Raw genomic sequence first — 17532 nt, 5'->3', positions numbered from 1 at the left:
TCCAGGAGAAGGCAGGCAGATTAAAGAGGCCGTATTCCTTTTAAAGCCTCCAAAAGCAGCCAACGACTCCTGCACCGGAAAAAAAAGAAAAAGAGGGATACAGAAAGAGAAGAGCGAGGAGGGGGAGAGAGAAAGGGGTGGCTTCATTACCACTAAATCAATAACTCAAGCAGCCCCTGATTGATTTAATGGCAGCGTAACTGAAAGGGGGTTAAAAAATAAGCCTCACCTGTACAGACGTGGTGCCGGGTGGAGCCGAGGGGGCCAGCACATCAAATGCAATGCAGATGAGATCAGGTTTAAAGGCAGGGGGGAAAATGTCCTGGAAACTTGTAGACAGTAATGAGGGTTTAAAGGGACCGCTCAGACTCACGTGTTCACAGATAGAAAAAAAAAAGAAAAAAAAATCACTGTATATGTATGACCAGATTTAATATATTGAAAATGTATAATACTTATCCAATTTAATGTACATTACTGGCATATGCATCTATCTACCACTGTGAGATTTTAAAACTATTTCAAAAGGAAAATAGCTAGAAATAGAAAATAGAGAAACGTAATGTTTCCACCTCTTAATTTAGTACAGTTGAAGTTGGTTTTAGGGAATATTTACCATAGCAGGTCTTTATTTTATTATCAGTTTTGTCATTTCACATGCAAAATATGATGTTTTTTTCCCCGAGCACTTAGAATGCTTAGATGCATTCCATGTGTACTGAACCCTTCCATAGACTCTCAGTAGCATGTAAACTTTGTTGAAGAGAATGAAGGTGAGTCAAGGGCATGCCCACTGGCCACAGCGAACAAGTCAGATAAACAACTCATGGCTTTTTGTCTCAATTTTCTGGAGTTACAGCTTAGTTTTACATTTATTGGTACAGAAAGCAGTCGGTGAACTAAAGTCAATTATCAGAGCCTTTGGGACAGCTTCTTAAACAATGCTATTAGTCTGTAATGATTTTAATTACTAGACTTATTCTTTTATAAATCATTCTTCTCAATGGACTCTTTTTATGGAAAGGGCTATTTGTAACTGTAATTAAACCCAGAATCTGAATTTACTGCCGTGCTTGGATTCCGACTGTTTCTGTTGTGCAGAACAATGATTAATGCAAATTCATATTATTTGAGATCGCCATTTAGCGCTTAATTTAGCCAAAATTATGGCAACTGCCACAGTGTCTTCACATGAGTAGCCTCAGACAAGGACACAATTACAGAGCCCTTAGCAAACAGTCACAGCACCCTCTGCTGGGCTTTGGAGATTAATAATCTTCATAATGTTAACACAGCATGAAATAATGGATAGGTTTGAGCTTTACCTGGGCACACTAAATGCAAATATTATGATTATTATTAGTTGTTGTAATTAAACCTGAGTATATGTATTGCTGTAAACTTTTGAAAACTTAAGCAGTCTCATTTCATATATTACAATGTTCACAGGTTTATTCCCTTTTTTCCTCTTCTATTTTCCTCTTCCTCCACCTTTCCTTTCTTGTATCATCTCCTCTTACTATAGTGATGAATAAAGGTCAAAGTGTGACAAAGTATTACCGCTGGATTCAGAAGAATGGAGGTTATATCTGGATCCAGTCCAGTGCCACTATTGCAATCAACGCCAAGAACGCCAATGAAAAAAACATCATCTGGGTCAACTATGTACTGAGGTATACGAGTCTTTTACTTTGATGAAAATGCCATATCTTTAGATTTTGATTTGTTCCATCCGGCACTGTAACAAGATGAAAGTATTTCCCACTTGAGAGAGTTAGTAATTGTCTGCTCTTCTGTAAGATGACGAAGGCTAAACGCACCACTCTTCTCAAACTGCTTTTGGGTCTGTGCACGGGCCGAGAGAACATTAGAATGCTCTGTGGTTTGGGCCGCAGTGAATCAATCAGGATGTCTGGAACATTCTAGAGAAGAGAGTGAAGGATGTTTCACACAGCTGTGAATGATTCTCAGCTGGCAAAGTGAATGACTTCTATCTTCTAAATGTGTCTTTTTATGTGGTTTCTTTTTTAATGAACAGTAATCTCGAGTACAAAGACACACCTATGGACATCGCACAGCTGCCTAACCTGCCAGAGAAAGCATCAGAGTCCTCGGAAACATCTGATTCTGAATCCGACTCCAAGGAGAATTCTGGTAGCGTACCACTCTCATCCCATTCCATTGCAAATATGATACTATTTCCCACAAAGCATTTCAGAATAAGTGGAAGGTTGCTGGTTTGATCCCCACATGGAGCAAGCCCTAAACCCATTATTATGCCCTTGAGAAGGAGACTTAAAGCCAATTCTTCCTGCTCCATGGTTGTTGTCCCAGTTCATGGAACTGTTTTTAATTCTTTAAAATAAAGTAGTCTTCTTAAAAAAAGAAAAAAAAAGAAAACACTATATACACAACACACTTGTCTTTTAACCAAATGCAAATGTCTCATCTGAGGGCTCTTACTGTGTAAAATATCTTCATTCCAATAATTACTGGAAATTATGTAGGACAAGGAAATGTGGTGCTTTCGCCATGTCCCTAAAACTGGTGTAAATAGTCAATTAAAACTCCACAGCCAGTTGGAGATATTAATTATACATTCCAAAAGAAGATGAAGTGAGATTCCAAAGATGGTGGAGGCTGTGAATGAACAAGGCCAGTTGACAGTCTGGGGAAAGTGCCAACATATTGGCCCCTGAGCATCTCTGCCTGCCGAGCCTTTTGCCAGCCTTCATCACAAAGGTTACAGACTGTGCCAGCTGCAGCTGGACCAAACCATGCCCTCTTCTCCTCTCAGACTCCCTACCCATCTCTACACCCCTCCTTCTCCTTCTGTCTTTCTCTGTCTCTTTATCTCTCTCCCTGTGTTTCTCTTCCAATGCAGACATGCTTTTCCTAAGGCCAGAATTTCCAATTCCCCCCCCCCCCCCCCCATCAAGGTCACTTGTTCTGAACAGAATTCGAGCCTTTCATGACAAAACTAATGATACATCACATCATACACGAGTCACCAGTGGCTAATGCTGCCACCAAAACAAAGAACCGTTTATATCCCAGGTGTAATTGTGTCCTGTTCATATATACAAGTAATATATGTCCAACTGGAGCTCTCCCAACTATCTAAGCTTTAAATAAATACCCTTATTCTAAAACTCCTAATCATGTTTAGTGAACTATGGTTCTTGTGCAAGGTACTGATAAACTATGACATGATGATGTGAATGGAAAGTTGTCCTCTAAACCTTTTTCTTTCTCCCAGAAGACAATGAAAACTCCAAGTCAGGTGGGAAGGGGAATCAGTCTTCTGAGAACAGTGAAGATCCAGAGACGGACAGTAAGAAACAGACAGGCCGGCCGCCAGAGCAAGAGATGAGACGACAGGAGGAAGGAGACAGTTCCAGCAATCCAGAAAGTCAGGACAGTGATGATAGCCTGGAACCTTCTGACTGTGAAACCGACCACAAGGAGGGCCGCTTGGGTGGTTTACACATAAAGGTAGAGCGCTATGGTGACGGCGAGGTGGAGGAATTGCAGGACTCGCCCTCCTCTTGCTCCTCAGAAGAAGAAGAAGAGGATGATGCAGAAGATATTGTGAAGGACTGCAACAGTGGACGAGAGTTGACCGGGCCGGCAATGAGTAAACACCAGAAGAGAAAGAAGAGGAGGAAAAAGCAGAAATGGGATGATAGTCGCCAACGTCTCCGTCTGTCTCCCTCGGCTGCTGCAACCCCCAGCCCTGGCAGCCTGGACCCCACCCTCGGAGATCAGCCTCCCCTTCTGCTTCCACCCTCCCCGACCAGTTCCTCTGTGCTGAAGATCAAGACTGAGATGTCGGAACCTATAAACTTCGACAACGACAGCAGCATCTGGAACTACCCACCCAATCGAGAGATCTCCCGTAACGAGTCCCCCTACAGCATGACAAAACCCCACGACACCTTCCCTTCCCCCCCGCCTGCCGGCCTGCAGGTGTCCATTCCCGACTCCGTCCTCACTCCACCTGGTGCCGAGGGTGGAGGAGGCAGCAGAAAGCCCAATTTCAATGGCAACAGTAGCAGTGGCAACAATAACAGCGCCCCCACCTCCGTGTCCAGCGCAACTCCAGGCAGCTTGGTTCCTCCTTCCAGTTCAACTACCGCTGACCCGCTCTCCCCCCCTCTCTCTGCCTCGCCACGGGACAAGCAGCAGGGTACGCCCACCTCCTCCGGTTCCCTGCTCTACACCAGTGATCTGGAAGCCCTGCAGAGGTTACAAGCGGGGAATGTGGTGCTTCCATTGGTGCACAGAGTCACAGGAACTCTTGCCGCCACCAGCACGGCATCCCCACGAGTCTACACCACTGGAACGATCCGATACGCCCCGGCAGATGTCAGCCTGGCCATGCAGGGCAACCTCCTGCCTAACGCCCACACTGCTGTGAACTTTGTTGATGGGCCCAGTTTCGGCATAGACCCCAAGACACCCATGGAGATGCTTTACCATCATGTGCACCGGCTCAACATGTCCACCCCCTTTGGGGCCACAGTCAGCGGAGCCGGGCTCACGCAGATGCCTGCTGCTAACGTCTTCACCACAGCAGAAGGACTCTTTTCCACGCTTCCGTTTCCCGTCTACAGCAACGGCATCCACAACACACAGACTCTGGAGCGCAAGGAGGATTGAAGCAAAACATTGAGACCATATTACTGTGTTCAACTGTGTTAAAAAGACTCTTCTGAGGCAAAAAAAACTGTGTATCAAAGTTGGGGAAAAGTGAGATGTTCTAGCACTTTGAATTTTGAGCAATTGAGCTTGTGTAACTGAAATGAATGGTTTCTCTTTCTGTGTCTTTCTATCTTTCTATCTCTTCGACTTTCTCTTTCTTCTTTCTCGCCTCCTCACACAAGTTCTTGATGACGGTTTCTCTAAACGGACTAAACAGACTCATCTCTATTGTAAAGAGTTCCCTCTGAGCCACAGGGAATTCATAGCACTGTAGCGTATGTCTTCTCTGGGGTGAAATATTTGTCCAGAGTATCTAACATCCTCATTAGGATGTCTTAAAGGTATTAGAAAAAGAAAATTGACAAGAAAAGAAACGGTTCATGTTTCTAAAGGTATCTTGATGTAATCGAGATTGATGCTGATAAAAGGATGTTACCCTATTTGATGTAGTTCAAAGGGTTTTAAGGTTCTTTCTAAAGGGGGAATAGTATTTTAGAAATAATGCTTTTTCTTCGTTTTTTATAGCTCAACTTGCAAATCATGCATTTAAAAAAGCAATTTTAGCCGGGTATTGACCTGTGAATAGAATGTTACTATAAAATCCCAGGACATGGAACAGGTCAGTGTGAGATTTCTCCAGTTCCATCATCTTTTTGCAGATCCATGGTGCTATCATTGAGTTACCCTCACTCAGCTGGCTGATGTAGGTACTGTTCCGGAACTCCAGACAAATGGCGGCTTCAGAGCTTTTCTACAGAAAAGTCAAACATCTAACAGACTTCTTTTGTTATGATTGATTTTTATTATTATTATGTTCATCACTTATTATTATGTTCACCACCTGTGAGCATGTGGTACATTGAGTATTTTAACTCAATCTGAATGAATCCGGAGAGAGGGATACGCTAAAGTTTGAATTTTATTTTTAATTTTTTTGTCGAATTCCTTTCTATCTCTCAGTGCAACTGAGGCTAATTTTGCATCACAAACTTGAAGATGAATGTTAAAACTCCAACAGGCTTAGGTCAGAGCTATTCTTAATTGTTTTGAGGATTTTTTTATTATTATTATAAATGTTTGGCTTAATTGTTTACACTCCCTCTTTAGCTTACAAGCCTGGTTTCCTTTCAGAAATCAGTTTCCCTTCATCCCTTACCCCTTAAACTCTCTCTAAAAATCACATATCAAACAGAGATTGTAATAAGGACATGCATTTTCAATCAAAAAATGTGTTTTGAAAATCCACATTCCTAATTTTTATCCACTGTTGCCAAAAAAAAAACTACTCTCACAGTTTGGTGTTAAAACACTGTGATTTGATGTTTAAAAAAACGAAAGTAATAAAACGGAAGAAAACTGTCACTTCATCCTTTGACAGCCGTCCATCAAGTCATCTATTATGCAGCGTGATAACCGTAAACTTGTACAATGTGTAAGTGTCATTGGCTGTCAGTCTCCATAGCAACTTAAGTGTGTGTTACTATATGCAGTATATACTGAGCTAATGTAGCTGTTTTGTCCTTTGTCCTCTCTGTGCTAGTCCGGGCTTGGACGGGGAAACATTTGTTCTCCTTCCTGCCCCCTTGCAGTCTTAGTGAACCAGTGGAGGTTAGTGGATTTTGTGTGGTGGCCTTCCAATGTAGTGTCACCTTTTTTGCTGCTTCCTTTTTGTATGTATTACTTTTTTCTGTTTCTGCTATTGCTTTGCTGTTGTGTAGTCTACAGACCTCTCTCTCTCTTCTCAGAGATAAAAGACTCTAAACTAGCTCAAAGGTTTAAGGAGCCATTTTTTTGCCACTGAGGTATTCTGGGATTGCAGTTTCCAGCCCAAACGTGATGAGGAATAAAAAAACTGAAGTAGCATTTAGCAGACTGGAACCTTAAAAGCCTCAGATGTGAAACATTCCCAGAGTCCCTTGTGCTTCTCTTGTGCATTGGGTGTATTTCATTGGTTTCCACCAAACCTGTTGACTTCAATGACCCTGCAACTCACAAAAAAAAAAAAAAAAAGAAGATGACAGTAGTATTTCAGGACAATAAACAATTTTAAAGATTTCTAAAGAGATGAAAAAAGTATTTCGCACTATAAAATCTATTTTTATAGGTGTTTTGGAAATGCATGTTTACTAAGTTGATTGTTTGGTTTACTTGATTTTGTTCGGTCCAGCGGCTTTGTCGATGTTTAGTGTTTTTTAGTCTGTCCGGCAAAGGGAAGGGGGGCCTTCGTCTTTTTACCTGAATCAGGCTTCCCCCCGACATCAGGAAACTTGTGTCTGTGGTTTCTGTGAAGACGTGTTGTTACTCAAACCCAGGTCATGATATTAATGTTTTTAAAAATGACAATAACGGGACTCGCTGTCTGAGCGGTTGCAGGAGAGCTTGGCGTCGCTGCTGCAGGTTAACAGGATCCTAGATTTTAGCATTTTGTACGTAGAGCAGAAGTGGTCAGGACGGGGGTTTGGGGACAGCTCCAAAAACAGACACTGTGGACCAGGAAATACACCCATATGTTACTAACAGAACAGCCGGGCGAGCTGTCTCAATGTATCTGTGTTGTGTCAAAATGATTGCTGGTGATTTAATCTTAAACTAATCTCAGCTGCTGTCAGATAAATAGTGTTTAAAATTACAATATGAGAAATCACTTCATTTACCTGTGAAGACTGTGTCTGTGTTTTTAACTATTTCTTGTACAATTATACAGATTCTTTTATGAGGAACTTGGTGCCAAGTAGAAGAATATGGGAGAAAGGGGATTCTCTTAGTATCAGTGTTAACAGTGTTATAAATTCTAAGTACAAACAAATTAAAATATTAAAAAGAGAAAACTATGGTACATTTTGATTTTGTTTTTTGTTTTCAGAGGAAAAAAAGACAAAAAAACAACTAACTGAAGCTAACTTTGAGTGCCTGGCTTATTTTTTTGGAAACACATTTTTTGTTCATTTACCATGAATAATGCTGCAATTCAAAAATGTACATACTTCATTTTACAACAGGGTTATTTTATACTTTTGTAGGTTTTCATCAGTTAAAGCGACATGTCATACATGGTTGTCTTTCTGTAACACAGTTTTTTTACCATCTTACAGGTGCCATATTCATAATAAACTTTTCTTGGATTTGTTACTATCTGGCATCATTTCTTTTACATTCTATTCATCATAAGTGAATGCCGAACATCAATGATTATTCTTTGCCTCTTTATGTTTGTTCTTTTCCCTCCTATGTTTTTCTCCCGGTCTTTAGTTTTGGTTAATGTAGTCAAAGCCTTTTAAGTTACCTACAGGTTTCAGGTAAGGGAATATCACAATATTCCCATGTAGCCCTGCTGACTTTTGCATCCACACACAATAAATGGCAATCCAGTGCACTTGTACCAGGGCCGACATGTTTTAGCAGTGGCTGAGTAAATCTCCTTTACGTTGGACAGATTCTCACGGGTATTTCTGATATGTTTTTCCACCTCACGGTATCTTCACCAGGTTTTCAATTAGCAGGAATATTTCAATCTGTGTCTTCTATTATACTGATCTCACTGTAACTTCCTACGGCAAAGCTAAATAAAAGGGGAAAATGCTTCCTTTAAAAAAAAGTGTTTTACTTTAGATGTTTTTTCCACAATGTTAGGTCCTGGTCTGTGACAACTTTATTGATCAGATGTTGTTGAAACACCATTTTCAACCCAATTCATTTCCATAATGTGATGAATTTCCAAGTGAAACAGGATATTCATAAAGAAAAGGGGTTTAGAGTGAAGGGGTTTTATTTAATCCATTGGGAATTGATTGGATTGTGCAAAGAGGACAAGGTTGGCTTTGAAGAAGGTTTTTTCAGTGGCAGAATGAGCCATTTATTTTTTATGAAAGAAAGATTATGAAGATATTTATCTCTTTGAAATAACATGCGGCAATATATTGTTCACAACGGGACCGAAACACGCAAGAAGGTCAATGGAGTCAATTTTGATTTCATGTTGACTTTATGTAATGAGTAAGATTACTATTACAATTATTCATACTATTTCTCCAGCACATGTATACTGTGCACAGAAATGTTTGTGTTCCACAATGCAATGTGCTAGAATTGACCTCCCATTGTCATTCAGCATTGGAGTCTGATGTTATTTGTTATAAATGATTAATCTGTCACATCATTACTGTTTAAAAATTAATGTGTCCTGTAATCTTTAATCAAAATTACTTCCCCCCCCCCTCCCTCTTGAAGCATCATCTCTTCTCTTTTCTGATGATGTGTTTACTGACATGAAGGCGGGGCAACCTGTCACTCACATGAGATCCACCGATAGCAAACCTCAACCATCCAATCAATTCCCGCTGGACAAAATCAGGTCCCGCCCTACATATTTTCTTGTTTGTGAAGCCGATTCACTCGGATATACACATCACAATACGGAAGAAAAGACTATCACAACTTCCGCATCATCCGGGTATAAAGTGCACTTTTTCTTTTTGGAATTTTCAGTGTTAAAACACTACTCGCACTATTTATACTAAAAAATGGCAAAGAATCGTGCATATGTTTGGGATGCACATCGTTTTTAATTTCCAAGATAATAACTGGATGTCACTCACATGCAACATAATGAGCTCATTTGACAATGACACTAATGTTTGAAACACTTACAGTGGAATAATACCACTACACTACTTATATTTTTAAGTGTAGACAGTATAGTGTTTACTGTGTAGTATTCGGTAGTCGGTACATATAAGCTAGTGCTCCACTCCGAACACAGCTTTTGTTCAATGCTAAGTAACAGTGAAACTTCACAGTTTCTGTGTCTCATATACACCTTTCCTCTTTGCCCTGTTTTTCTCTCTTGTTCTTTCCCTTCTCCCTGCTGCATATCTTTCTCCACTGACTTCAGGCACTGAGGGGGAGGTCACCGCTGAAGCCCACTGAAGAAATCCTACCAACTTTAAATATTTTACGCAATTTTAAATGAAGCCCATGAATGATAGATCACAGGAGAGAGAGAGCGAGAGTGGAGGAGGTGAAAAAGCCCAAACCTAAATCCTCCCTAATGATTAGGAGCTGTCCATCTCCCCTATACAGTCCTTACTGGAGTTTATATAGCAAAGAGGCTCTTATTAGGGCAGCTACAGGTCCTTCAACACTTCTATGAATATGAAATATGAACTCTCTCTTATCTACATAGGTTTATGATCAAAAGCAGGTTTTAAATTTGTTTGAGCAGAGACGGGCATGGTTTTACCTACATTGCAGTTATAAATAAAGATAGGCATGGATGGATGGATAGATTTTCATATATGATTACTTTACAGATTAGATATATGAGTACTTGTATAGTAGATTTATGTATTTGAGTAGGGTTTTTTTTTTATAATTTTTTTATTCAGCTAGATCTTAAGAGCCACAGATGCTTTTCATCTGAGCTGTGAAATCCAGTGTGGCACGAGTGACATCTAGTGGTTACAGTCAGTAAAAACATCTGAGGAGCTGCTTTTTCAATAGAGATATTCTGTACTTCTGAGACCTCTTGTGAATGGCAGGATCTATCATCAGTTAGATCATCAGTATAGTTTAGAGTAAACAGTATAGAATCATACTGTTTATCTAAAAAACTAAATGCAGGTTTGGTAGAAAAATGCCAGTGACCTATGTCTTGAGCATTTCAAAATAAGCAGATTTAAAAATAAGCAGATTGTGCCAGAGTTTATGCTGGATTTCATGTGTAAATCATATTGTTTTCACGTTGGACAAATAATACAAAGTGAGAATAATACAAAGTATTTTTCTGCCATTACTCAACACAGAAGTATAGCCTACAGAAGATCCCTGTAAAAAAAAAAAGAAAAAAAAAAAAGAAGCTTTTCGTGTGTCATTACTGATTGTAACCACTAGATGTCCCTCTTGCCACACTGTGGATTTCACAGTTCAGGTCATAAAGTGTCTATGAACTGCGCAATTTCACAAAGCCTTCATTATGATGCACGGAAGAAAACAAACGGCCTGTATCTCGCAATGACCCTGAAATTATTGTTTCGCTAAATTAAGCAGATCTTTAGGCTAACGAACGAACATTTCCCCTCAACATTTAAATTAAACAAAAATATATCATCCATATTATCCACAGCAGGAGGGTCAGGACTTCAGAGGAATGAATTAAATGATTCATTAATGTAATAACTTTGTAGGCTATCACCTTAAAGTTAAATAAATGATCAATTATAAAATATATGTATAAATATATCAGTCATTTAAATAACATTACACACACTTATAGTTAAAGGCGTTATTGTTTTATAAGCCATGTCGGGTGCAGTTGTATGGAAACTAAATAAGGCTGTCATGTGTCTGCCATGTTATTTCAATTTTTATGACATTTTCTTTTTCTAGGTTATGTTCCAAGATCGTTCAAGCTGGCAATTATTAAGCCTCTCATAAAGAAATAACAATTAGATCCACATGAATTAGCAAATTACAGACCCATTTCAAATCTTCCATTTATGTCTAAAATACTAGAAAAAGTTGTGTCCGCTTAATTAGGCTATTTTTTGCAAAATAATGATATATATGAAATATTTCAGTCTGGATTTAGGCCCCATCATAGCACAGAAACGGCACTCATTAAAATGACAAATGACTTACTTCTAGCTTCTGACCAAGGCTACATCTCTAGTTTAACTTGATCTTAGTGCTGCGTTCGACACTATAGATCATAAAATACTCTTAGATCGATTACAAAATTACACTGGTATTCAGGGACAGACATTAAGGTGGTTTAGATCGAAGATAATATCAGTCAATTATGGAGTACCGCAAGGATCTGTGTTAGGCCCTCTGCTATTTTCAATATATATGCTGCCACTTGGTAATATTATAAGAAAACATGGAATTAATTTCCACTCTTATGCCAATGATACTCAGTTATACATTTCATCACGACCAGATGAATTCAATCTAAGTTGACAGAATGTGTTAAAGATTTATAATATTGGATGACCTGTAATTTTCTTCTATTAAATTCAGCCAAGACTGAGGTATTACCTATATTGGACCAAAAACCTGTACACAGAATCTCTTAGAATACAATTTGCATTTGGAAGAATGTACTGTCACTTCATCCTCTACAGTTAAAGACCTGGGCGTTATATTAAACAGCACCTTATCTTTCGAAAATCATATTTCATACTGCAGAATATGCTATTTCTGATGCAGAAAAGTTAGTTAATGCATTCATGACCTCTAGACTATTACTGTAATGCATTACGAGCTGGTTGTCCTGTATCCAGGGGCGTAGTTTGTGGGGGGGTTGGGGGGGAGACAACCCCCCCAATATTTAAATCTATGCATTACAACCCCCCCAATATTTATACCATGATCACAATATCAGGAGGCATACCCAAACTTCAACCCCCCCAATGTTCAAACCAAATCTACGCCCTTGCCTGCATCCTCAATAAACAAGCTACAATTAGACCAAAATGCAGCTGCTATAGAGTTCTTATTAGGTCAATAAAATATGATCATAACACCAATTTTATTATCTCTACACTGGTTACCTATTACGGTGACGCATTGCTGCCACATACATATTATTTTTTCCCCTCAATTATGTCGTAATAACGAGATCTTATGTCGTTTTAACGACATCTTTTCTCGTAATAACGAGATCTTATGTCGTTTTAACGACATCTTTTCTCGTAATAACGAGATGCTATGTCGTTAAAACAACTTTTTTTTTGGCCTTATAAGGACATGTGTAGTCATGTACAAAATATGCCTTTATCCACATAAAATTGACAGCCTATCGCGCCTTTATCACACTTCTACGTTCAAAAAGCTTAAGCAAATAGTAGCAGCCTCCAATCAGGCAAAATTAATCAATGAGGTCCTTTTTTTAATTATTTTATATAGGCCTATACGTTTTTTTTATATTAGGCTATATATTATATATAATATTTATTTTTGTTAATAGGCTAGGCCTATATTTTCATTACCTGGAGATATAATTAAACAAAAAGTAGTCAAAACACATCTAACAGAATCTTATCTTATATAGTATCTTAATTTAAAGCTACACTGTGTAATTTTTTTTGTTGATTCTTAGCAAAAAACACTTAGTTCTTTCAAAAATATATGTGCTCATTAATGTATATTTACTTCTTTCAAGTAATAAAGTATTCTCGTAAGTTTATAATCTGCCATTGAAAGTACATAAGGGTGGCGAAAAAAATTTTCCCAGGATGGTAGGGGAAGACTCATGAATATTCATTAGGGAAGTCATCCCTGATTGGTCTTAACCCCAGTGACGGGTAGGTTTAGGGGCGGGGTTAGGGAGGTCATAAGACCCCCAGTGACGGGTAGGTTTAGGGGTGGGGTTAGGGGTAGGTCATCAGACCAATCAGGGATGACTTCCCTAATGAATATTCATGAGTCTTCCCCTACCATCCTGGGGAAAAAAATATTGCATACGGGTGAGGGGTTCGAATGCCGGTCGCCATGTTGCCCCTCCATCTTGAAACTACATTAGCCAAAGAGGGACATACCTGTAAATTCAAGCTTCGCCTTTCGCGCTTTACACTCAGTGACACAGAGACGAATGCGAGGGGCAGATTACTCGCGACTGTCGGCAGATTTTAAAGATTGCTGATGGAGGATCACGCCTATTTTCGATTATGTAGCAGAGTCGCCAAGGAAGCGAAAGAGAGAATTAAAACGTCAACGCGACAAGCAAATCAGCAAGACCAAAGTCAATACTGGAGTAACTTTTCCCAGATGGAAAGAGCTCATGAGGAGCAAAGATTTTAAAACAGACGCCGAAGTTGCCTGCTTTCTTCTCGACAGATAATCCAGCCTATTTGTGTAAATTCGAAGTTTTATAGTTGCTTGTCTAACCATAGCATGGTTGTGCATAACACCAGAACGACCTCTAGAATAACTTGCGTTACTTTTCCTCACGTCAATGGTGAAAAAGTATTGTTTACCTTGTAACATAAATCTGTGCTGCTCAATTCCGCGCTCAAGCGCATGCATGGCTCTTAGTCCAACGAGTGAAAGGTGATGAAGTTACTTTCAGAGATGTTGCCACAACAATCCTGGGTATGGCTCTGAGGGAAGGCAGTCAGCATAGAAGAATAGATGTTGTGTTCGACACATATAAGCAGAACTCAATAAAAAATAGTGAAAGATCTCTACGGGGTGAAGAGACTGGTCATGAGTTGCAGGATATCATAAGCACACAGATGGTGAGGCAGTGGAGGAACTTCCTGACCAAAGTCAATAGCAAAACTAGTCTCATTAGCTTCATAGTGAATGGAGGAAGCCACAATACAGAAAAAAGCTACAGGAGAAGATTCTTTATGCAACTGTAATAGACAAATGTTACAGAATCACATATCAAGACAGTGAGGAGGTGTCAACTTCTGAGGAGGTGTCTGCTTCTTCAATGTCAACAAGAAGAAGCAGATGGACGACTACTACTCCATGCCGCCCATGCCGCAAGAGAGGGATACCCAATCTATAGTTATCTGTTCAGAAGACACAGATGTCTTTATCATGTCTTTAGCATTCTGACAAGATTGAGGCCCCATTGTTCCTGAAGTGTGGCACAAGAACCCGTACAAGGCTGGTAGCTATCAGGAAGGTTGCAGCCACTGTTGGCATGGACACTTGTCGGGCTCTCATTGGGTTGAGCGCCTACACAGGATGTGACACTGTAAGTGCTTTTGCAGGCAAAGGGAAGACAAGGGCACTTACGCTACTGATGAACAACAAAGAAACACAAGACACAGTCTTGAAGTTGGGCCAGGAATGGGACCTCTCACCAGAACTGAGCAACAAACTGGAGGCATTTACATGTGTCCTCTATGCCCCAAAAGCATCAACCACCATGATCAACAAGCTCAGGTACCACCTTTTCTGTGCAAAGAAAGGTGAAATCGAGAGTCAGCAACTCCCACCGTGCAAGGATGGCTTGAGGCAACACACACTGCGAGCTAACTATCAGGCTGGTATTTGGAAAAGATGTTTAGAAAAGGACCCAAGCCCTGTTGGCAGAGGATGGAAGATGGAGACAGAGGAGGAAGGTGAACAGTTGGTGCTGCACTGGATGGAAGGCCAGCCAGCCCCTGAAGCTGTCCTGGATCTACTCGCCTGCAACTGCACAAAAAAAATGTTCACTCCCACGATGTATGTGTCTTGCAAATGGCCTCAGGTGCACAGACATGTGTAAACTGACAGAGTGTGAAAACCAGGTGACCTGTGTAGAAAGTTCAGATGAAGACGAGGACGACATGGAAAATTATGATGATTAGATAAAAAAATGATGGACATCAACATACAAACCAGTCTTTGATTAAATATATTCACTTTACAACCTGTTTCTTTATTGACTTTTACAACTAATAGGTCTCCATCCTATTTGTCCATTCTATTCACTCTATTCTATTTTGAAGACTTGTGCTGGCTGCACAAGTCTAATTTAAGGCTCGCACAAGTCTAATTTAAGGCTCTCACAAATAAATAGTATGGGTATATTATACATTTTCTGAGTCATCAGAGTGCCTTGAGTATTGAAGTTGTTGAGTTTTGTGTCCGTGGTGTTCTTTCATGCCACAGGGATAAAAGAAAGCATACAGTTTAGGCGGAAATTGTGAAAAAATTTGTTATTTCTGGTTTAAAGAAGTCATGTGACCTCTGTGTTTGTCAGACAGATTCAGTACTGGGCTTAAATGAAAGCCTAAAAGGTCTCCTTTCCAACGATACCAAGCACCATATTATAGATAGAATATTGACAATATCCCTAGCATGAGCCTAAACCAGATATACACCAGATTTCAAAAACAGAATTTATCTTAGGGGGTTAGTAACTTCATGAGCTGAAAAAAGTGATTTCGCTACCACCCCTGCACTGCTACCGTGATTTTTCTAGTACTAGGGGTGTATACCTTGCCAAAAATCACTGAGACTTTGTCCCCCCAGATGATACCGATGGACCAAATTTGGGGCCCTGGCTCATGGACTATAATGCCAACATCATTTTCGAGTCTATTTAAAATAATGTTGTGGTCAATAGTATAAAATGCAGCACTAAGATCGAGTAACACTAATAGAGAGATACAACCATAATACACAAAAATAAATAAAGAAATAAAGAGCACACAGATGGCACATTAACAGGCTAGCGAATTACTAGCGTGTTGTGCTAGCAATAACGATTTAGATTGAAGCTAGCGATGTCAGGATAATGTGTGATGTTGAGTAAGTTATATTTAGCAGTGTAAACAACAAGGAATGATAGTAAATAATGATTCAATCTTCAACCAGATGGAACTGGATAAATCATAGATGTGACTGGCAAAGGACAAAAAAGCAGGAAAATATACGCCGCACCTACCATGACGCGGCGACAGCACCACTTTTTGTGTATTATTTTGTGTAGATCCATGTCCGAGGCAGTTCAACTTCACAAGTACATTTCTTTACACACACAAAACAGAATTTATCTTAGGGAGTTTATCTTCATGAGCTGAAAAAAGTGATTTTGCTACCACCCCTGCACTGCTATCGTGATTTTTCTAGTACTAGGGGTGTATACCTTGCCAAAAAACAATGATAGCGTTTGTCCCCCCGATGATACCGATCAACCCCCCTTGCTCATGGACTATTAGTGGAATTGCATTAACATGCTTTAAATCATACTTATCTGACCATTATCAGTTTGTAGCAGTAAATGAAGAGATGTCTTATCGATCACAAGTTCAATATGGGATACCACAAGGCTCAGTACTAGGACTGTTGCTTTTCACTCTGTACATGCTACCCTTGGGAGATATCATTAGGAAGCATGGAATTAGTTTTCACGGTTATGCCGATGATACTCAGCTCTATATTTCTTCACGCCCTGATGAAACTTACCGTATTCACTAAATTAACGGAATGTATAGGTGATATAAAAAATTGGATGACTAGTAATTTCCTACTACTTAATTCTGAAAAAACAGAGATTCTAATTATTGGACAAAAAACGTCCTCACGTAATAATCTAGAATACTGTCTAACACTTGATGGCTGCTCTGTCAAGTCTTCGTCGTCGGTTAGGAACCTGGGTGTGCTCTTTGATACCAATCTTTCATTTAAAAGTCACGTGTCTAGTATCTGTAAAACCGCATTTTTCCATCTTAAAAATATATCTAAATTACATCATATGTTCTCATTGACAAATGCAGAACAATTAGTTCATGCCTTCATGACACCAAGGCTAGATTATTGTAATGCTATAATGGGTGGTTGCCCTGCACGCTTAATAAACAAATTACAGCTGGTCCAAAACGCAGCAGCTAGAGTTCTTACTAAAACCAGGAAGTATGACCATATTAGCCCTGTTCTGTCAACACTGCATTGGCTCCCTATTAAACATCGTATACATTTTTAAATATTGCTGATTAATTACAAAGCACTAAATGGTTTAGCTCCACAGTACTTGAGCGAGCTCTTAACGCAATATAGTCCTTCACGTCTATTGCGATCTCAAAATTCCGGCCAGTTGATAATACCTAGAATATCAAAATCAACTGCTGGCGGTAGATCCTTAGCACCAAAACTTTGGAACAGTCTTCCTAACATTTTCCGGGAAGCAGAGACACTCTGTCAGTTCAAAGCTAGACTAAAAACACATCTCTTTGACCTAGCATACACATAACACATTATAGACTTTTATAATTCAATGTTAGGCTGCATAGATTAGGTCAGCTGGAACCGGGAACACTTCCCATAAATCCTGATGTACTCGTTACATCATAAGAAGAATGGCGTCTACGCTAATATTAGTCTGTTTAT

At 39.7% G+C, this 17532-nt stretch overlaps 1 protein-coding gene across 6 annotated transcripts in view; it reads left to right on the top strand.

Annotated features, from left to right (window-relative positions):
- npas3 (neuronal PAS domain protein 3) overlaps positions 1–7836 on the top strand; it is a 323145-nt gene extending 315309 nt beyond the window's left edge. For 4 of the 6 annotated variants that reach the window (XM_082142315.1, XM_082142313.1, XM_082142318.1 and 1 more), the window contains 3 exons: positions 1526–1673; positions 2039–2154; positions 3260–7836. In XM_082142315.1, coding sequence (XP_081998441.1) covers positions 1526–1673; positions 2039–2154; positions 3260–4662 — 1667 coding nt within the window. In that variant the 3' untranslated portion in view covers positions 4663–7836. The remainder of the gene's footprint in view (positions 1–1525; positions 1674–2038; positions 2155–3259) is intronic. The other 2 variants (XM_082142316.1, XM_082142314.1) reach the window with 1 other exon arrangement.
- The last annotated feature ends 9696 nt before the right edge of the window (positions 7837–17532 follow it).

The sequence above is a fragment of the Leuciscus leuciscus genome (assembly GCF_965113295.1).
Source record: "Leuciscus leuciscus genome assembly, chromosome: 17".
NCBI lineage: Eukaryota > Metazoa > Chordata > Actinopteri > Cypriniformes > Leuciscidae > Leuciscus > Leuciscus leuciscus.
The sequence above is the reverse complement of the archived record's forward strand: the minus strand, read 5'-3'. Positions and strand labels throughout refer to the sequence as shown.